The 22,928-nt window shown below is 43.7% G+C and overlaps 1 protein-coding gene across 2 annotated transcripts in view; it reads right to left on the bottom strand.

The window, feature by feature from the left end:
* LOC137369608 (potassium voltage-gated channel subfamily B member 2-like) overlaps positions 1–17,426 on the bottom strand; it is a 422,869-nt gene extending 405,443 nt beyond the window's left edge. For both annotated transcript variants that reach the window (XM_068030925.1, XM_068030926.1), the window contains exon 1: positions 16,848–17,426. In XM_068030925.1, the coding sequence (XP_067887026.1) occupies positions 16,848–17,426 (579 nt within the window). The remainder of the gene's footprint in view (positions 1–16,847) is intronic.
* Positions 17,427–22,928: the final 5,502 nt, after the last annotated feature.

Genomic DNA, 22,928 nt, shown 5'->3' with positions numbered 1-22,928 from the left:
CCGGCTGCCATGGGTATCAGGCACTGCTGAAAGAATTGAGGGAGGTGACATGTTCCTGCCTTATGTCCCTTCCTAACCCCCACCTCACCCTCATCCTGCTATATGGTGTGATGTGTAACCTGCTGATGGTGTGACATCATGCTTTCCAACCTACCCACTTCCCTCACACAAACTTTCCCCTTCTGATTTTCTGTTTTCAGGCCAAAGTACTTCCACCTGCCCAGCCACAGGAGCCTCAATAAGAAGAGCGAGAGCAAAACCACAACCTTGATGAAGAAGGAACATCACATGATCTGACACTCACAGCCACCAACTCAAATACTGGCATTCCATAACCTTTGGAGAGTAGTGTAGAATCAGGATCAGCACGTGGTGATTCACAAGGCCTGAGTAGGCTGCAGCCAGGCCAGGGGAAACAGATAATATATCTGCCAGCTCACTGGAGGGTGAGGCTGCATATGAGTTCTGCTGCAGGGGCCTCAGATGAGGCCTTTGATATGGTGGCACACAGGAGAACACTGAAGAACATGCACATCTAGATGCTTGGCACATTGGCAGGCCTGCCGGACAGCCTGTTGTCACTGTCAAGGAGCACAGAGGAGTCCAACTCCAACTTGGCACAGGGCATTGCAAAGGGCTTGGAGCCATCCTTTCCAAAGTGGAAGTGGTGGTCAACTCCATGACAGCACTTGCGGACTCACCGCGACACAGCATCTGGTGGCCAATGTCCCAGCTTCTGCAGCATGGGCAGAAACTACCCAACATCTTACAACTTCAGTGGAAGCTTAGATGGAGGTCATGAGATCTATGTTTGGTGCTATGCAGGCACAGACTGCTGCCATTTTGGCTGCGGATATCAGTGCTCAAAGGGGAATGCAGGTTTTCACAACAGTCCAGCAATCTTTACTCCCAACAGATTACTAGGATTGCTGTGGCACAGCACCAGGGGAGTGGCAGTGACTTGCTATTCTCTCTCTGGAATGAAAGGTTGACAGGAAAAACGGTAGCTGAACAATGGGCTACCTACAAAGAAGAGATAGTTCAGGCACAGTCAAGGCATAGTCCCTTGAAAGGGAAAGGTAGAGAGCTCCCTGAATGACAAAAGAGATAGAGATGAAGATGAAGAAGAAAAAGTGTGCTTATGACAATGGAGAACCAGGCTGAAAATAGAAGGTCCAGAGGGGAAGTTAAAAAGCAAATAAGAGAAGCAAAGAGAGAGTATGAAAAGAGACTGGAAGCTAACATAAAAGGGAATCCCAAAATCTTCTATAGACATATAATAGTCAAAGGTAGAATGGGGCCGATTATGGACCAAAAGGGAAATTTACGCATGAGGCAAGGGGAAGAGCTGAGGTATTGAATGAATACTTTGCATCTGTCTTTACCAAGGAAGAAATGCTACCCAGGCCACGGTGAAAGAGAAGGTAATTAAGGCACTAGAAGGATTTAAAATTGATAAGGAGGTATTAGATAGGCTGTCTATACGAAAAGTTGATCAGGCACCAGGACTGGATGAGTTGCATCCAAGGATACTGAGGGAAGTGAGAGTAGAAACTGTGGAGGCACTGGCCATAATTTTCCAGTTTTCTTTAGACTCGAGTAGTGCCAGAGGACTGGAGAAATGCAAACGTGACATCCTTGTTCAAAAAAAATGTAAAGATAAGCCCAGCAACTACAGGTCAGTCAATTTAGCTTCGGTGGTGGGGAAATGTCTAGAAACAATAATTTGGGACAAAATTAACAGTCACATGGACAAATGTGGGTTAATTAAGGAAAGCCAGCATGGATTTGATAAGGGAAAATTGTGTTTAACTAACTTGCTGGAGTGTTTGAAGAGGTAATCGAGAGGATTGATGAGGGCAATGCAGTTGATGTGGTGTACATGGACTTCCAAAAGGCATTTGATACAATGCCACACAACAGACTTGTGAGCAAACTTGTAGCTCATGGAATAAAAGCGGCAGTAGTAACATGGATATGAAATTGGTCGAGAGACAGGAAGCAGAGAGTAGTGGTTAATGGATGTTTTTTGGGCTGGAGGAAGGTTTGTACTGGAGTTCCCCAGGGGTCAGTGTTGGGACCATTCTCTTCCTGATATATATTAATGATTTAGACTTTGGTGTACAGGGCACAATTTCAAAATTTGCGGATGATACAAACCTTGGAAGCACTGTGAACTGTGAGGAGGATAGTATAGAACTTCAAAAGGACATAGACAAGCTGATGGAATGTGCAGTAAGTGGCAGATGAAGTTCAATGCAGAGAAATGTGAACTGATTCATCTTGGTAGGAGGAACAATTCTAAAGGGGATGCAGGAGCAGAGGAACCTGGGTCCATCTGTGCATAAATCATTGAAGGGGGCAGGACAGGTTGACAGAGCAATGAATAAAGCATGCAATATCCTAGGCTTTATTAATAAGGGCATAGAGTACAAGAGTAAGGAAGTTATGTTGAACTTGTATAAGATACTAGTTTGGCCTCAGCTGGAGTATTGCGTCCAGTTCTGGGCACTACACTTTAGGAAGGATGTGAAGGCAATGGACAGAGTGCAGAAAAGATTCACAAGACTGGATCCAGGGATGAGGAACTTCAGTTATGAAGATAGATTGGAGAAGTTGGGACTGTTTTCCTTAAAGAGAAGGCTAAGAAGAGATTTGATAGTAGTATTCAAATTCATGAGGGGTTTGGACAGAGTAGATAGGGAGAAACTGTTCCCACTTGTGAAAGTGGCACAGTGGCGCAATGGTCAGCACTGCAACCTCACAGCTCCAGGGACCCGGGTTCGATTCTGGATACTGCCTGTGCGGAATTTGCAAGTTCTCCCTGTGAACGTGTGGGTTTTGGCCAGGTTCTCCAGTTTCCTCCCACAGACAAAGACTTGCAGGTTGATAGGTAAATTGGCCATTGTAAATTGCCCCGAGTGTAGGTAGGTGATAGGGAATATGGGATTACTGCAGGGTTAGTATAAATGGGTGGTTGTTGGTCGGCACAGACTCGGTGGGCCGAAGGGCCTGTTTCAATGCTGTATCTCTAAATAAATGAGAAGGTACAGATTTAAGGCAATTGACAAAAGAAGTAATGGCGACATGAGAAAAAACTTTTTCACACAGCGAGTGGTTAGGATTTGGAATGCACTGCCAAAGACTCCGGTGGAAGCAGGTTCAATCGAGGCATTCAAAAAGGAATGAGATAGTTACCTGAAAAAGATGAATGTACAGGGTTATGGGGAGAAGGCAGGGGAATGGCACTAAGTGATTTGCTCACTCGGAGAGACAATGCAGACACGATGGGCCGAACAGCCTCCTCTGTGCTGTAACAATTTTCTCAGGAAGACAACATTCGTACTCCCAACACTGCCATTGCTCCAGTGCCCTTGCAGTTGCCTCTCAGCCAGCCAGCCCAGACAGCTGCCAAGACGGTACAGTCTGAAACTGGACCCTCAAGGCCTTGAGCTGCTTGGGGGCATCCTGCAAGGCCTTCTGCAGTCTCCCCCAATGAAATTCAACAGCCTTCCACCAGCCATACTGCAGCCACTGGAGTAGCACTGCTTAGGAGCTCCAGGACAGGCAAGGGCACCAACAGGACAGGCACTACAGCTATGCATAAGGGTGATTGTTTATTTTTGCTTGTGTCATTGAAGGTGTTGTTTGATAAAGATATCAAGGAAAAGATTATACTGGTGACTTTTATTTCAGGATTCTATCCAAGTGGGCACTGTGATGGAATGTCACGGATGAATTGGAAGATGGGGTATAGTGGAGCAATGTTGCCGAAGGGATGCCATCTTAAGGGAACTGGAGACTGAGTTGTTTCTCATGGACAGTCCATCCTGGATGCCTCCTCCTCCTCCATTGGCCTCTGCTCCATCTCCCTGTCGTGTCGCAGACCCAGAGGCATGGCAGTTACAGCCCCCATACCTGTTGCAGCCTTTGTGTGGACAGGTCTCCAAATCTTCTACCCTCATTGTGATTTAATCAGCAACATTCCCTGCAAAATCCAGCAACTCACCATAACATCTCCAAAAACACTCCACAGCACTTCTACAAGCTTGCCAATAGCAGTCATTACTCAAGATGACCTCACCTGAAAGTTGGACGGCTGACCCTTTAAATAGCGCTAGTGGGGATCCCTCTTGTAGCTGAATGCATGTCGACTTCGAGTGACAAGCGAATGTGTTAAGTGGACCTACGTGGTCTAAGTTTGGAATACATGTATCAAATGAGCCGCAACAGCTGTTTGATGTCACAATCTGGCCAGTTGGGAAACTTCCGGAACATGCAATGCATGCCCACCCGAGCATCCTTCGCAGCATGAGGCGTTGCGTGAGCTATGCCAGAAGCACAATACACACCACTTCCGACTTCCATAGCATCAGCTCCAGCAGTGCTGAGGAGCCAAATTTTTCGGCCTCTGTGCTTAGTGGATGGGGCCATATCCAGCAGATGAAAATTCCACACGGGGTACTTCTTTGGCACCCATCTGCTCCATACCAACAGAAATTCATCGAACCACCTGCCTGTGTTTTGCCTCTGGCCCAGGCCCAGGGCCATGCAAGGGTTCTGATGAGGACTTTTTAAAAATTCACTCTTTGGGGTCCAGGCCTCAATGCCAATGGTGAGATCCACATACACTTTTTGGCAAGGCTGTAATGCCTAACCTCACCGGCCTGACCCATTGTTTGCCTTGTTAGGGTTGGACGAGGTTCTAACCGTGCAAGTCAAATTGGAAACTAGCAGAAATGGTGAAGTCCTAACATAAATAAATCTCCACTTTTTCCTTGGGGATTTCACCAGTCTCCTGCCAATGTAATCTATTCAATTGTAGTCAAACTTCATATCGTGACCACTGATTCCATCCTCTTTCCTGGTTATTGTCTGAACCAGAATGTTTGCAATCTCAGCATCCTATTTGATCCCAAGTGAGCTTCCAGACCTATCTACTCTCCCTCACAAAGACAGTCTACTTTTACCTTCAAAATATCACTTACCTCTACACCTGCCTCAGCCCATCTGCTGCTGAAACTCTCATCCAGGCCCTTGTTATCTCCAGACCCGATTCCAGAAGTGACAGCACTCACCGCTGACCTCTAAGAAAGCTACCCACAAAGATTTAGCAATCTCCATGGTGTGGATTTCCCCTTTCCTGACATCAGTTTGAATCTGGAGCCAAGTTAAAGGGATCGTCAGGCCTCCAGCAAATGTTGATGCCATTAAGCAGGATAAGCAGCCAATTACATTGAAGTATTCTCACAAACAACAAACTAGGAAGTAAAATGCACTGAATTTTTCACTTTTAATTTAAAAATCGACAGAGTACAAAATAAATGATTGGGACATACACATCGGATTAAGGTAGAAGCTGAAATATCTTTTAAAAATTCCCAAAAATATTTTTAAATATGTAATTTTTTTACCTTTAATGGAGTGATTTGATATTTCACAAATATAAAATAAGTTATTTAGCGCCACTGAGGCTGTTCAGCAGCTATTATGAACTTAGTATTTCATTACAAATCCAGTTACACCTCATTCAACAAGGTGTAACTTTTTCCAAGTGAAATGAACAGTGAAAGGGCAAGTTTTCGGCAGTTCAGTGATTTCTACTTGATTGCAGTCTGGAGGCACTTTAACAGTGCACCCTATGGGGAAGCTTAAAATCAATGACAGACAGAACTGCATTCAACTGCACATGTGCAGACTCCTGAAGTTGCTATCAGTTTCAGAGGAGTAATGACAACAAACACTGTTATCATTCTTCTTCTTCTTCGGCCTCCTTGTCTCGGGAGACAATGGGTAAGCACCTAGAGGCGGTCAGTGGTTGTGGAGCAGCGCCTGGAGTGGCTAAAAAGGCCAATTCTAGAGTGACAGACTCTTCCACAGGTGCTGCAGATAAAATTGGTTGTCGGGGCTGTTATACAGTTGGCTCTCTCCTTGCACTTCTGTCTTTCTTCCTGCCAACTGCTAAGTCTCTCCAACTCGCCACTTTTTAGCCCCGCCTTTATGGCTGTCCGCCAGCTCTGGCGATCGCTGGCAACTGACTCCCATGAGTTGTGGTCAATGTCATAGAAACATAGAAAATAGGAGCAGGAGTAGGCCATTCGGCCCTTCAAGTCTGCTCCACCATTCATTATGATCATGGCTGATCATCCAACTCAGTAGCCTGTTCCCACTTTCGCCCCATACCCTTTGATCCCTTTAGACCCAAGAGCTATGTCTAACTCCTTCTTGAAAACATACCATGTTTTGGCCTCAACTGCTTTCTGTGGTAGCGAATTCCAGAGGCTCACTACTCTCTGGGTGAAAATATTTCTCCTCATCTCAGTCCTGAAAGGTTTCTCCGTATCCTTAAACTATGACCCCTGGTTCTGGACTCCCCCACCATCGGGAACATCCTTCCTGCATCTACCCTGTCAAGTCCCGTGAGAATTTTATAGGTTTCTATGAGATCCCCCCTCGTTCTTCTGAAGTCCAGCGAATATACTCCTAACCGACTCAATTTCTCCTCATACGTCAGTCCCACCATCCCAGGAATCAGTCTGGTAAACCTCCGCTGCACTCCCTCTATAGCAAGAACATCCTTCCTCGGATAAGGAGACCAAAACTGCACACAATATTCCAGGTGTGGCCTCAGCAAGGCCCTGTATAATTGCAGCAAGACATCCCTGCTCCTGTACTCGAATCCTCTCGCTATGAAAGCCAACATACCATTTGCCTTTTTTACCGCCTGTTGCACCTGCATGCTTACTTTTAGCGACTGGTGTACAAGAACACCCAGGTCTCACTGCATAGTCCCCTCTCTCAGTTTATAGCCGTTCAGATAATAATCTGCCATCCTGTTTTCACTATCAAAGTGGATAACCTCACATTTATCCACATTATACTGCATCTGCCATGCACTAGCCCACTCACTCAACTTGTCCAAATCACCCTGAAGCCTCTTTGCATCCTCCTCACAACTCACCCTCCCGCCCAGTTTTGTGTCATCTGCAAATTTGGAGATATTACATTTAGTTCCCTCATTTAAATCATTAATGTATATTGTGAATAGCTGGGGTCCTAGCACCGATCCCTGCGGTACCCCACTAGTCACTGTCTGCCATTTGGAAAAAGACCCATTTATCCCTACTCTTTGTTTCCTGTCTGCCAACCAATTTTCTATCCATCTCAATACACTACCCCCAATCCCATGCGCTTTAATTTTACACGCCAATCTCTTACGTGGGACTTTGTCGAAAGCCTTCTGAAGGTCCAAATAAACCACATCCACTGGCTCCCCTCATCAACTCTACTAGTTGCATCCTCGAAGAATTCTAGTAGATTTGTCAAGCATGATTTCACTTTCGTAAATCCATGCTGACTCTGCCCAATTCTACCACTGTTCTCTAAGTGCTCTGCTATAAAATCTTTGATAATGGGCTCTCGAATTTCCCCACTACCGACATCAGGCTGACTGGTCTATAATTCCCTGCTTTCTCTCTACCTCCCTTTTTAAATAGTGGGGTTACATTAACTACCCTCCAATCTGTAGGAACTGTTCCACAGTCTATAGAACCTTGGAAGATGACCACCAATGCATCCACTATTTCTAGGGCCACTTCCTTAAGTACTCTGGGATGCATACCATCAGGCCTTGGGGATTTATTGGCCTTCAATCCCATCAATTTCCCCAACACCATTTCTCTACTAATACTGATTTCCTTCAGTTCTTATCTCTCACTAAGCCCTGTGCTCCCCAACATTTCTGGTATGATATTTGTGTCCTCCTTTGTGAAGACTGAACCAAAGTATGCATTTAGTTGGTCAGCCATTTCTTTGTTCCCCATAATAAATTCCCCTGTTTCTGACTGTGAGGGACCTACATTTGTCTTCACCAATCTTTTTCTCTTCACATACCGATAGAAACTTTTACAGTCAGTTTTTATATTCACCGCAAGCTTGCTCTCGTACTCTATTTTCCCTTTCTTAATCAATCCCTTGGTCCTCCTTTGCTGAATTCTAAACTGCTCCCAATCCTCAGGTCTGTTGTTTTTCCTGGAAAATTTATATGCCTCTTCCTTGGATCTAATGCTATCTCTAATTTCCCTTGAAAGCCATGGTTTGGCTGCCTTTCCCGTTTTACTTTTGCGCCAGACAGGGATAAACAATTGTTGCAGTTCATCCATGCGCTCTTTGAATGTTTGCCATTGCCTATCCGCCGTCATCCCTTTAAGTAAGGTTTCCCAATCAGTCATGGCCAACTTGCGCCTCATACCTTCGTAGTTTCCTTTACTAAGATTCAGGACCCTTGTCTCAGAATCAACTACGTCACTCTCCAACTTGATGAAGAATTCGATCATGTTATGGTCGCTCGTCCCCAAGGGGTCTCGTACCACTAGATTGTCAATTATTCCTCTCTCATTACACAATACCCAGTCTAGGATGGCCTATTCTCTCGTTGGTTCTTCAACGTATTGGTCCAGAAAACCATCCCGCATACACGCCAAGAATTCCTCCTCTACGGTATTGTGACTCATTTGATTTGTCCAATCTATATGCAGATTAAGGTCACCCATAATTACTGATGTTCCTTTATCGCATGCATCTCTAATTTCCTGTTTAATGCCATTCCCAACATCACCACTACAGTTTGGGGGTCTATATACAACCTCCACTAGCGTTTTTTGCCCCTTCGTGCTTCTCAGCTCTACCCATACAGATTTCAGATCGTCAGAGCTGATATCTTTCCTCACTATTGCGTTAATTTCCTCTTTAACCAGCAATGCAACTCCACCGCCTTTTGCTTTTTGTCTGTCCTTCCTAAATGCTGAATATCCCTGGATGTTCATTTCCCATCCCAGGTCACCTTGCAACCATGTCTCCGTATTCCCAACTATATCATACCCGTTTACATCTATTTGCACGATTAATTCATGTAACTCATGTGAGAGCAGCAGTGAGAAGAAGATCCCAAGCAGTGCAGGTGTGAGAACACAGCTCTGTTTCACGCCACTCAGGATAAGAAAGGGGTCTGATGAAGCACCGCTATAATGAACTGTGCCTTTCATATTGTCAGGGAATGAGGTGATGATACTTACTAGCTTTGGTGGACATCTGATCTTTGCTAGTAGTCTGAAGAGACCACGTCTGCTGACGAGGTCAAAGGCTTTGGTGAGATCTATGAAAGCAACGTAGAGGGGCATCTGTTGTTCGCGGCATTTCTCCTGTAGCTGGCGAAGGTAGAACAGCATGTGAATGGTGGATCTCTCTGCTCGAAAGCTGCACTGTGCCTCAGGGTAGACACGGTCATTACTACATTATCATTACTACCGCAAAATCCAGTGCCATCTGGATTATTTGGAACAGCTGGTCAAAGAATCCATGTCAGCAGGTGATATTGACCTGATTATAAAGTAGCGTCGATGAATGGTGGAGTAGGTCAGTGTCAGAGACTACCTGGACAACAGTGACCACAATATGAGAGAGTTTAAGATCAAGCTTATAATGGAAAAGAGAATGGTGTTTCCACTGCTGTATGGCCGAAGTTATGGTGAGCAACATTGTTAGAGAAAATCACCCACAGAGAGTACAGTATAAACATGTAGCCTTAGAAAGGCAGATTTTGAGAGGATGAAGGGATGAGCTAAGGAAACTGGACTGGACAGCACTTTTAAAGGAGAAAAGCATCAAAGGAAAGTGGATTGTTTGGAATTATTATACATAGAGCACAGGACAGATGGATAAAAAGATAACAAAGAAAAAAGAGTAGCATGGGCAGTCATGCAGAAAAAATTCTGCAGCTAAGGACAAAATAGAGATTGCTCCTTAAATACTAAGCTTGGAGTCACACTGTAGACTGAAACAAATGTAAAAAGAGAGTAATGGAAGCTAAGAAACTGGCCAGAAGTTCTAAAATAGAAAATGAAATAACAGCATTTTTTAAAAAATAGCAAACATTTCTATAAATCTATTTGCAGTAAGCAGGTAAAAAAGGAAATAGTAGGGTTATTGAAAATCCCAATGGTGACATGAAACATATTCAATTAACTTTCCTTTTGTACATTCCTAGGCAGACTCTCCAACATAGAAGCTGAATTTCCAGGAGGATTTTCTCGAAGTGGTGGAAGAAAGTTCAAATAAGGTGGTGGTCACTACTAGGCTTAGGAAATTAAAGAAAAACAATGACCCAGGCACAGAATGATGTCAAACAGGTGTACTTAAAAAAATGGCAAGCAAAATCAGTCACATTCTTCTCATTTTCATTACGGAATCATTAAAAATGCATTGTTGCCTAAGGATTGGGAAATAGCTAACGTCATATAATTTTTTAAAGGACATATGAGCTACCCTGCAAACTACAGGCCTAACATTAATTGTGAACATTGTATTGGATCACATCATGAAAGATGCATAATGAAACACCTGGGTAAGTATGGTGTGATAGCAGGAATCAGCACAGATTTATGGAAGGAACATCTTGTGTGAAAAATGTACTGGGGTTTCTTGAGGAAATTACAGATTTTATTGACAACAAGAGTTCTGTGATGTGATATATTTAGATGCTGATTAATCTACACAGTTGGAAGAGATGGAATAGCAGGCAAGCTCCTGAGGCAAAGGATGATTATGAATGGAATTGTGTTGACATGACATGGAGTCACTAGCCCTTTTGCTATTTACAGTTTATACAAATGATTCGGAGCTGTGGGACAAAGCAAAGCTAAATTTGCAAACGGCACCGACTTGGAGGAAGGGAATCAGATGATAGGAAAAAAGCAAATGAAATACAAAGGGATCTGGATAGGTTAGGAAGATGGGCTGATGAGTGATAAATGTCAGTTAGTATGCACAAATGCAAAGTAATGAGGCTAGATAAGAGAAATAAACATTGTAAATATAAAGCTTTAGGATATGAGAAACAACACTGAAGAGAGCTCAGAGGTTATTGCTAGATAGCTCACATGTGTAGCAATATTAAGGAAAGCTAACTGAATCTTGAAATGTACAGCTATTAAGATAAAGCATTAATCTCAAGAGGTAACAATGAATCTTTATACAACAGTAGTACTGTATATTTTGATCGCCATACTGCAGCAAAGATATTCAGGAATTGGAGGCAGTGCAGCAAAAGGGCAACCAAAATAATAAATAGGTTAAGACATTTGAGCTATGATTATAAGTTGAAGAACTTGGAATTATTTAATGTGGAGAAGACAAGACTCAGGAGAGAAATTCATGTTTTCAAGATTCATAAATTCAATATGTTTGACATTGCCACAAACTCTAGAACCAGTAGACATGGGTGCAAGCTTAGAAATGGGAATGCATACAGTTTAGAATTAAATATCTTATGAACATCAGACAGTGGCTCAAAACAGATAGAGTGAAAAAAGTTAAGGAAATGGCACAGAAGCACCTGGTACACCGAGTGAGATAGGCTACAGTAATACTGCATTTGATGTTGATTTGAAGTGGTTTTGCGGTCAACACCAATACAGAAGTACAAACTTGAGTACGAGTTCCCATTTTGAAACCATAGTACACTGCCACAGGTTAGAGTTTGCATCAGTTGCAGTAAAATTCCAGCTTGGTGCAAAGTTACATTTTAAAAATGTAAGAAATATTTTTAACGTTATGAAAAAGGCACCACCTACTCTCCTAACATTACAAGAGCAGACCTGTGAATGGAGTTCTGCATATGTGCACAAAAAACAGATATGCAGAGCTCCTTTATGTTTGACTTTATTGTGATTGGATGGATGCACAACTGATAACACAACTCTGGGTTGGGGGTTGTACAATCCAGATAATAATTTGGAACAGTTAGCTGTAAGATAGCTGCAGCCTTGAGGGTACAGTTTATTTATTTATTTTATTTAGAGATACAGCACTGAAACAGCCCACCAAGCTGACCAACAACCACCCATTTATACTAATCCTACATTAATCCCATATTCCCTACCACATCCCCACCATTCGCCGACCACCTACCTACACTAGGGGCAATTTACAATGACCAATTTACCTATCAACCTGCAAGTCTTTGGCTGCACCCAGCAGAAACCCACGTGGTCACAGGGAGAACTTGCAAACTCCTCACAGGCAATACCCAGAACTGAACCCAGGTCGCTGGAGATGTGAGGCTGCAGTGCTAACCACTGAACTGCCCTGTTTTGTAGTTTTTGTATCACTGCACAGCAGTTTCCACTTGGGCTTGACACATGTGGAATATAATTCCAAAGTAGTATTAAAGCGGTTGTTCCGGCAGTAAGTTGGTCCTTCTATGCACTATAAAAACTTAAGCAGTTTTTTCAGTGCTTTGAGAAAGCAGATGCTACCATCCATGCTGCTAAAACATTTTAAAAAATCTGCCAGCAAATTGCTCTGAGCTACCTCCTGTTGGCAATGGCAAAATTCTCAGTCAAGTAACATAACAGGAGTGTCATCAGTTGTGAATCGCACTCTGCACCTACTGTTAGCAGAACACTAATGCAATATAACAGCTAACAGCCGCACAGTGTTGCAGAGTTGAAAGAATGGTGTTGAAGCAATGTATTGCAGAGCTGGAGATACGTGTGTGAGATATTGCATTGTAAAAATGGAGAAGAGTCACTGACAAATTGTTGATAAAGAAATTTTAAAAAGGAGTGTACCACAAATCTGGACACTGTTACCTGTGGTTCTCCCTGTGCCCCGCTTACCCCCTTGCACTTTGCTCTGTTTAAAACAAACAAAGAAGGTAAAGCGTAACGATAGTGGTAAATTAGCTGGAATTTCCCTTTATTTCCAGAATTCTTCTCAGGGTTCTTTGTCATGAGGCATTCATTCTACTTTGTGTTTAGTAAGATGAGAGAAACAATTCTAAGTGTTATAATGTCTTTTTTAGGGAACACAGAGAAAATGTTGATATATACTTGGCATTGTTATAATAGGTAACAATCACTGACTACTTGAATATTAAAAGGTGCAAATTTTTATTTTAATAATTTATTGTTTTATTATTATTCCCATTATTTTAATTTCTGAGTGGGAAGTTTAGATTGTGTCATGCCCAGCACAGGCATGTCCTATTATTAACTTTAAACATAGACTATATTTAGCACAGCATCTTCTGGAACTGAATTTTCCTTTTTTTTTAAATGAACCACAATGCACATTAAAAGTGGACATGGGCTGCAAAGATGGCTGCCAAAGGTCAGCTGATCTAACCTGTGTGTTCAAAAACTGACTTACTGTCTGAAAGGACAAAAGAATATCTTCCAGACTAAGAGGTGCCAACAACCCCCATCCTCAAACAGAGGAACAAGAGTAGTCCATTCTAGATCATGGCTGATTGCCTACTTCAACGCCATATTCCCGCACTATCCCCATATCCCCGATGTCATTAGCAACTAGAAATCTATCGATTTCTGTCTTGAACTTACTCAGTGACTGAGCTTCAACCACCCTCTGGGGCAGAGAATTCCAAAGATTCACCACCAAAGTGAAGAGGTTCCTCCTCATCTCAGTCCTAAATGGCTTGCCCTTTATTCTGAGATTGTGTCCCCTGGTTCTAGACCCCATAGCCAGGGGAAACATCCTTTCTGCATCTACCCTGTCTATCCCTTTAAGAATTTTGTAAGTGTTATGACCAGGTGAGAAAGAGGTCTAGGGTTCCTTTTCAGCCTTCACCTGATCTTACTATAACAGGGTTTAATTTTAAACACACCGTGTTTTCTTAGCTCCCCCTTGGTGAATCCTTGTTCACCGCTTTCCAATTATAAGGCAAAGAAACCAGCACAAACAGACTTTCTTAAGTTTAAAGAAGAAAAGTTGAGATTTATTAAACTTAAACTTAAACTCTAATTCGGTTGACACCTACGGATACACGACACACCCACACTAGCATGCATACGTGATACACACATGCAAATAGAGACAGAAAAGAGCAGAAGAAAAATAAAGTGGAAACATTTGAGGCATTTTCTGAAGAGTTTTTGTTACGGTTCTTCGAGCTCACTGTAGAGTCCTTGATTGTAGGTAGATATTGATTTTCGTTGGGGCCCAGTATTCTTCTTAAACCTTGTTCGCTGTAGGAGACTTTTCTCTCTTAGGGTTCATGTGTCTTCGGTAGATTCAGAGGCTTGTGAGAAAGAGATGGGAAGCAGGCAGACAGGAGAGGCTGTGGTGAACCAGCCAGGAGAGATCTTCTCAGTCTAGGAGCATTCTGCTTTTTGCCCAAACTGTTTGCACAAATTCAAAAACCTCAAGTTGCCCAGCAGGTTAGTCATGTGACTAGCTGGTTTGACCATGTCCGTTTGTGTATTCGACCATCTTAGCAGTCAACCTGGAATGCGAGCTCTGGTGATCAAAACTCCATTGTGGGTTGAGTGTGTCAGGGAATGGCTGCATGGTCCTTCCAAACACTGTCTGTTAATATGCAAATGTCTTTTCCAGCCACAACTGATCTGTTTAACAAGTCCTTTCTTCACTCCAGTAACAGTTTAAAATCAATGTTCATGTCAAAATTAATGTGTCTCATTCTTGGCAGGTGGGGGCCTAGAATGACATTAGTTTCTATGAGATTGTCTCTCATTCTTCTAAACTCCAGAGAATACAGGCCCTGTCTCCTCAATCTCTCCTCATAGGACAATCCCACCATTCCAGCAATCAGTTTGGTAGACCTCTCTGTGGGGGAGGTGGTGGTGTAGTAGTGATGTCACTGGATTAATAATCCAGAGACCTAGGCCAATGCTTTGGAGACATGGGTTTGAATCCCACCACAGCAGATGGTGGAATTTGAATTTAAATAATAAATTTGGAATTAAAAGATAGTTTAATGGACACCATTGTCAATTGTTGTAAAAACCCATCTGTTTCACTAATGCCCTTTAGGGAAGTAAATCTGCTGTACTTGTCTGGCCTACATGTGAGTCCAGACCCACAGCAAAGTGACTGACTCTTAACTGCCCTCTGAAACGGCCTAGCCATCCACTCAGTTGTCAAGGACAATTAGGGATGGGCAACAAATGCTGGCCTTGCCAGCAAAGTCTACATTCCATGAATGAATAAAAAAAGTATATCCTTTCTCAGGCAAGGGGACCAGAACTGCATGTAATATTCCAGGTGTGGCCATCAGGAGACATTCCTGCATTGAATGAGTTTCTTTTGAAACAAAAAAGGTGATTGACTTAACTCATTCAGGATGAATGTCTTACAACAATAAACCTAATCAACCTAGACCCCCACCATATTTGAAAAAGGAACTGTGAGAAGGCACATGGTGTGGCAGCCCTGTTGGTCTGCTTTTAAAAATCTTGCAAAATACAGACTGCAGGAAAAAGCAGCAAGCAGATAAGGCTGTAGCATCGTGCATTAAATGAACTGGAGGCTGTAACACCTTAAGGTCTCCAAGTCTGTTCCTTTACAAGTCCACCAGTACAGAAAACCAATCTCCTAGTTATGAGACTACAAGCAATTAACTTTGTGACCTGTTGAAAATCCACCTCTTCGAGAGAATCCTGCAATGACTTTAATATATGACTGGAGCTATTGAATCCACCTAACTACACTTCAGGAGTGAAGACACCTTCTTCACTGGGTCCACAACGCATGCCTTTCCCCCCAAGATGAGCCAAATCAGGTGACTTACGAACTATTGCTTTGCTTGTAATTTGTAAAAGTGCACTTTCCTTTTTTCTTCCACGAGTGTGGGCATGCGTGTGAGTGGTGAGTGAGTGATGTAGCATCAGACTTTCGGGTTGACCATGTGAATAAAAATCATCCTCTTTTATTTAAACCCACGAAAAGCGCGCTGCTGGTTATTCAAATTGGTCATACACACAGGAGGTTAAGAAACACACACATCTTCCTTGTCTAAAAAAACATTGATTACGAACAGTAGAGGGGAAAGAACTGGGGTTTTAGTTCTCTCTCAATTCTGTACGTAACAATAGTGTAACCTTAAAACAAACAGGAAAATGTGTGAAATTGTTTATTTTAATTACAATGATCCACATTCGATTCCCAAATATTATGAAATTCCAATTTTAACTCTATTTAATATTCTCATGAATGATCGCCCAAAATATATCATTCTTGTGGAACAGAATCCCTGATTTCTTAGGTCTTGGTTTCTTGGCTTTGCGAGCGCAGAGGTTAGCGAAGCAAGAAATAAGGCAAAATTAACATGCAGTGAATATGAAAAACGGAATTCCTCAATGGAAACGCTTAAAGAAAGGTAATAAAACTGTTTTCTAAAGCCCGGGAGGAACAAATCATAAACCGATCGGGTTACTTCGTTTTACGCTGGAATGGGAAAGTGAACCAACAAGTTTAATCGACCCTCATTCCAACAATCTTTGCAAAAGATATTTTTCCACTAAGATAGTTCAATTATTACCGTGAAAACGAATCTGAAATTGTACACGAGTTTTAAGTTTTATCCATTGCTAATTAATGAAAGACATTGCTATAAAATATTGTGTTTTTTGCAGTATCCAAAAGTGTCACATGAATCCTATTGACATGTTTTAGCTTTTCTAACCATCCCATAAAAGTCTGTGTCGGTTCCATTTCAATATTGTAACAAGGTAAGTAATATTTACAAGCCTCAAATCACCATAACAACCGGCTTCGGCGCTGTCTCTGTCACTCGTTTGAACTGACGTCTTGGCTAATAGGCAATGGCAAATGATTCAGAAGTTTAACAAATTAAAACTCCAGCGAGTAAAGAAAAGGGCGATTTTATACCTTGAATAGTGACTCGATTAAAAGGATGAACTGAAATACCGGTTTATTTCATTCAGTGTATGAGTGTATCTGCCTGGCAGTCTGTGATGGTGAAAGGATCGAGCAGTCTGTCTTTCTGGGGAAGCCCATCAGCAGCTTACCTTAGCGGCCACTGAGGAGCCGGGTTTTTCCAGCAAATCCCACAACTTCTTCCTTTTATCGGGACAGCAGGAGTTATCAAACTCTTCGCCTTCTCTCTCCCTCATGGTCTCAGCCTCACGCCTCAGTTCCTCGTTCATTTGCTCCTTTTTCTGGTGGTACCTGGCTTGGCAGCAGGACTCCAAGTAAATCTCATCAATCCCCCAGTAATCGAGTTCCTGGCCGAAGGACAGCGCGCACATCTCTTCCATCATGTGCAATTTCCCAGTGCGGTAGAAATTCAAAATTGACGTGAAAGCCCCCGGGTGCCGATCAAAAAAGTACTCGTTTTCATCGAGGTTATAATCATCGCAGGTCTCCAACAGGGATTCGTGGGTGTTGCAATCTCTCAGTTTCCCCAAACGAGTCCGGGGTAACCTTTCCAATGTCCTCCACAACACTTCGTGGTTAAGTCCCCCAACGTTGATTCTTACCCTCCTGGAACAAGCCTTGCTCCTGATGATCTCCATGGGCTCCGGGGGAAGGGAGGCTGTGGATCGGGATGCTTTCTTAGGCATTCCTGTTGGGATCTTTTCTGCCATAACAGATCAATTGCAGCCAATCGGAGATTTCTTTAAAAAAAAAACCAAATACAATATTAAACCAATTTCTCAGGTGGAATAAATATAAAATAATAAAATTTAGGGCACTTTAAAATGAAGCCCGCACGGGATAAGTCAGATCCCCTCGCACAGCTCTTCCATTGTCGAAGCTACAGGGAAAACAACATGCGAGTGGCTGGTGTGTATTAATCTCCGCCAGCCAGTCACTTTCATTCAGCGTTATCCCCCAGGCCAGCACTGATCTACTGAGGAACGTCAGGGCCACGCCGCCTCTGACTGACGTCTGCGGCATGGGCGGGGTCACGCCGACGTCAGCGAACGGCAGCCGCGCTCCCGCCTTCTGTAAGCATGCGCCGCACCTGCCCCGCCCGAGAGTGTAACGGCTGCACTGACAGTAACGGCAAGACGACGTCCGCTTGTTGGTTGTGTTAATCAGGGAGAGTGAGTGAGGATATTTGTGTTGTCGTGGACAGCAGCAGGTTGCGATTTAATACTATAAAAAATAAACACCCTCACCAACGCTAGAAATTAGACTGCGCCATGCTCGTGGTTTCAGGCGGGCAACTGGCGTCCAAGCAGCAAATGTGGAGGTGGAGGCCTTTTGGGCGGAATCATGCCGGTACCGTGGAGAAAGGCGCGTTAGGTCAGTGGCCGGATGTGCTACCGCTTCCGGGCCATCTTTCTAGGGGTGGGTCAGTACTTGGAGAGCCTACTCGCGTGGCAGTGATAGGTAGCGTAGCTGCATTGGCTCAGTTGGTAGGCTGCCGTACAGTCCCCCCCATTGAGGGTGAAGCCCGGCAGGTGCCAGGAGGCGGCTTGCCAGCGTTTGGCCTGGGGGAACCCGTGAGGCCTCCAGTTTTAACTCAACCCAACCACAGCTGCAGCCATGAGGATGCTGCTGCTGCTGCTGGCCATCCTTGCCCTTCCAGAGGGGTGGCCTCCATCTGTGGCCACGTTTAATTGAATTTAGTACCTCTTCAGAGGATGCCTCAAAATGGAGACACCGTCATGTTCCCCCTCTTGACAGTGGCAGCGCCCACCTCTGCCAGTGGGGCTGCCGTCCTTTCAAGGATGTAGGCCCTTTCATCGGGCTTGCAGCACAGGGACCATCCCGCCGTCCTTAATTGGATGGCAGACCCGGATGCAGGCTCTTAGTTGGCAGCCTCCAGGCAGATGTCCCAGGTGGGAGCTTTGACAGTCAGAGCGGGGTTGGAACCCAGAAATGGTTCCGATTCACACTTGTAGCCTAAGGGCAGTAGAGTCCATCCATTAGGAGCTGGAAGTGTGCCAACCACTGTATCGGATATGTCTGCTCCGTAGGCATCCAGGATTGATAAAATATTCAAATTAAGACATGTACTTAAGCACCTTTTTCTGATATTGATATGCTCCAGCTCTGGATTTGCTTCAGCAATGCTATTTAAGGGGCTCATCTATTACTTGCAGGTTAGTCACTGGTTTGCCATTTGAGGCAGGTTGTTAATATTTGAGTGCATTTTGGCCTGTTTTCTGTCCGAATTTTGTCTGGAGAGAATTTTTGGTAGCGATGAACTGTTTTTGGCTGCCTTCTGCAGTTCCGGAGTCATGGGTGGCCTAGTAGATCTGCCTTTAGAGGAGCAGGGTGCAGAAGAGGAAAGAGGAGGTGGACACTGCAGTTGTCAACAATCACTTCTCTTGCATTAACTTCTCAGAGGAGCAATGTCTCTGGTGCCTTTGCTTCACAAATGATGCTGTAAGTCAGCTATATCACCTACCACAACTCAAGCCTCATACCAGAGTATAAACAGCACTTCCTGTGGTGTCGTCATGTTCCTTAACTTTTATGTCACAGGCTCCTTTTGAGCTGCAACAGGTGACATTGGCAACATTTTCAGTTTGCAGTCCACCACTGTATCAACAAGTTAACTGAGGCTAATTACACCTGGAGAAATATCGTCATCTCTTACCCCCGTGGATAGACCAAAGCATGATGAGACACCATGAGGCTTTGCACACATCCCCATTAGCTGTACTCATATTGCCTTATGTGCTTCCCATCACCAGCCTGACATCTTTGTCAATAGAAAGCAATTCCACTTCCCCAATGTCCAGCTGGTTTTTAACCACAGGCAACATATCATGCAGACTTGTGCCAGTTTCCTATCAGCAGCTATGACTCATTTATCCTTCCTCACTCTGTTCGACCTTTGTTCCAACCAGGCAATCAGGTTAAGGGCTGGCTACCAGGTAACAAGGGCTGTCCTCTTCAGACTTGGCTCATGACTCTTGTCAGGAACCTGGGCATAAATGCAGAACTGGTTTATGATGAGAGCCATTCTGCCACCAGAAATATAATTAAGCAGACAATTAACCTGCTCAAGCTTCACTTTGTGGCCCGGACTGCTTGGGAGGATCTTTGCAGTACGTCCCTGAGCAGGTAGCCAGATTTGTGGTCATTTGCTGCTTGTTCCATAACTCTGCCATCATGAGAGATCAGCTCTTACCATTTTATGCACAGTAAGAAGTAAAGCAAGAGGAGCGACATTCAAAGAAGTATTACATGGTCTACAACAAATAGACATTCTTCTAAGACACAAAAACCCAACAGGAAAGATGAATCAACCATGGCTAACAAAATAAGTTAAAGATTGCATTAGATCAAAGGAAGTGGCTTATAAGGTTGCCAGAAGAAGTGGTAAGCCTAAGGAGTGGGAGCAATTTAGAATCCAGGAAAGGATGACTGAGAAACTGATAAAGAAAAGGAAAAGAGAATATGAATGCAAGCTGGTGAGAAACATAAAGGCAGACTGTAAAAGCTTCTTTAGGTGTGTTAAAAGGAAAAGATTAGCAAGAACAAATGTGGATCCATCCTAGGCAGAGAAAGGAAAATTTATATTGGAGAATCGGGAAATGGCGGAGAAACTAAACAATTACTTTGTGTCTGTCTTCATGGATGAAGATACAGAAAATCTCCCAGAAATACTACGGAAGCAAGGGACTTGTGAAAATGAAGAACTGAAAGAAATTAGTATTAATAAGGAGGCAGTACTCGAAAAACGGACAGATTGAAGGTTGATAAAGCCCCTGGACTAGATTAGCTACATCCCAGAGTGTTGAAGGAGGTGGATCTAGAGATATTAGATGCATTGGTGGTTATCTTCAAAATTCTAAAGATTCTGGAAAAGTTTCTGCAGACTGGAAAGTAGCAGATGTAACCCCACTATTTAAGAAAGGAGGGAGAGAGAAAACATGAACTACAGACCTGTTAGTTTGACGTCAGTAGTAGGGAAAATATTAGAATCCATTATAAAGGATGTGATAACTAGACACTTAGAAATAAGGTCCCACATAGGAGGTTAGCAAACAAAAATAGAGCACATGGTTTTGGGGGTAATATACTGGTATAGATTGAGAATTGGTTAACAGACAGAAAACAGAGAGTAGGAATAAACGGGTTATTCTCAGGATGGCAGGCCAGTGAGGTACTGCAAGAATCAGTTCTGGGGCCATAGCTGTTCACAATCTATATAAATGATTTGGATGTAGGAATCGAATGTTAAATTTCCAAATTTGCTGATGACACAAAACTAGGCGGGAGTGTAAGTTGTGAGGAAGATGCAAGGAGGCTTCAGGAGCACTTGGACAGGCTGTGTGAATGGGCAAGAATATGGAAGATGGAATATAATGTGAATAAGTGTGAAGTTATCCACTTTGATAGAAAAAACAGAATATTTCTTATCTAGTGAGAGGTTGGGAAGTGTTGATGTCCAAAGGGACCTGGGTGCCCTTGTTCATGAGTCACTAAAAGCTAGCATGCAAGTGCAGCAAGCAATTAGGAAGGCAAATGGTATGTTGGCCTTCATTGTGAGGAATTTTGAGTACAGGAGTAAATGCGGCATGCTGCAATTTGATAGAGCCTTGGTGAGACTGCACCAAGTTTTGGTCTCCTTATCTAAGGAAGGATATACTTACCATACAGGGAGTGCAAAGGAGGTTCACCAAACAAACCCCTGGGATGGTGGGATTGTCTTGAGGAGAGATTGAGGAAACTGGGCCTGTATTCTCTAGAGTTTTGAAGAATGAGAGGGGATCTCATTGAAACTTACAAAATTCTTACAGGGTGTGACAGGGTGGATGTAGATCGGGTTCCCCCTGGCTGGTGCGTCTAGGACCAGGTGACATAGTCTCAGAATAAGGGGTAGGCCATTTAAGACTGAGATCAGGAGGAATTTCTTCACTCGGAGGTTGGTGAATCTTTGGAATTCATTGCTCATTGAGCATTTTCAAGACAGAAATTGATAGATAACTGGATACTAATGACATCAAGGAATATAGGGATAGTGTGGGAAAGTGGCATTGAGGTGGAGTAGGCTTGATGGGATGAATGGCCTACTTCTGCTCCTATGTTAGTATGCACCACTGTGCTGAATGGGATAGATTTTGAATAGATCTAGCAACTCAAAACTGGGCATCCATGAGATGCTGTGGGCCATCAGCGGCTGCAGAGTTATATTCAATCACAATTTGTAACCTGCTGGCCCAACACATCCTCCACTCCACCATTATCATCAAGCCAGGGGACCAACCCTGGTTCAATGAAGAGTGCAGGAGGGCATGCCAGAAGCAGCACGAGGCATACTGAAAAATGAGGTGTCAGCCTGGTGAAGCTACAACCAAGATTACTTGCATGCCAAACAGTGGAAGGAGCATGGGATAGACACAGCTAAGCGATCCCACAACCAAAGGATCAGACCTAACTCTGCAGTTTTGCCACATCCAGTCATGAGTGGGAGTGGACAATTAAACAACTAACAGGAGTAAGAGGCTGCACAAATATCCCCATCTTCAAAGATGGGGGAGCCCAGCACATCAGTGCAAAAGACAAGGCTGAAGCATTTGCAACCATCTTCAGTCAGAAGTGTCAAATGGATGATCCATCTCTGCCTCCTCTTGAAGTCCCCAGCATCACAGATGCCAGTCTTCAGCCAATCTGATTCATTCCATGTGATACCATGAAACAGCTGAAGGCACTGGATACTGTAAAGGCTATGGCCCCTGACAACACAGTACTGAAGACAACACTGGTATCTACCCGGCAATGTGAAAAATTGCCCAGATGCGTCCTGTCCACAAAAAGCAGGACAAATCCAACCTGGCCAATTATCACTCCATCAGTCTACTATCGATGCGCAGCAAAGGGATGGAAGGGGTCGTTGACAGTGCTGTCAAGCGGCACTTGCTCAGCAATAACATGCTCACTGACGCTTAGTTTGGGTTCTGCCAGGGCCACTCAGCTCTTGACCTCATTACAGCCTTGGTCATGATAAAGTGAGAGTGACTGCCCTTGACATCAATGCAGCATTTGACCAAGTATGACATCAAGGAGCCCTAGCAAAACTGGTCAATGGGAATTAGGGGGAAAACTCTCCACTGGTTGGAGTCATACCTTGGTACAAACTAAGATTTTTGTGGTTGTTGGAGGTCAATCATCTCAGTCGCAGG

This window comes from Heterodontus francisci, chromosome 5 (genome assembly GCF_036365525.1).
Source record: "Heterodontus francisci isolate sHetFra1 chromosome 5, sHetFra1.hap1, whole genome shotgun sequence".
Taxonomy (NCBI): Eukaryota; Metazoa; Chordata; class Chondrichthyes; order Heterodontiformes; family Heterodontidae; genus Heterodontus; species Heterodontus francisci.
This window is presented reverse-complemented; position numbering and strand designations above follow the sequence as displayed.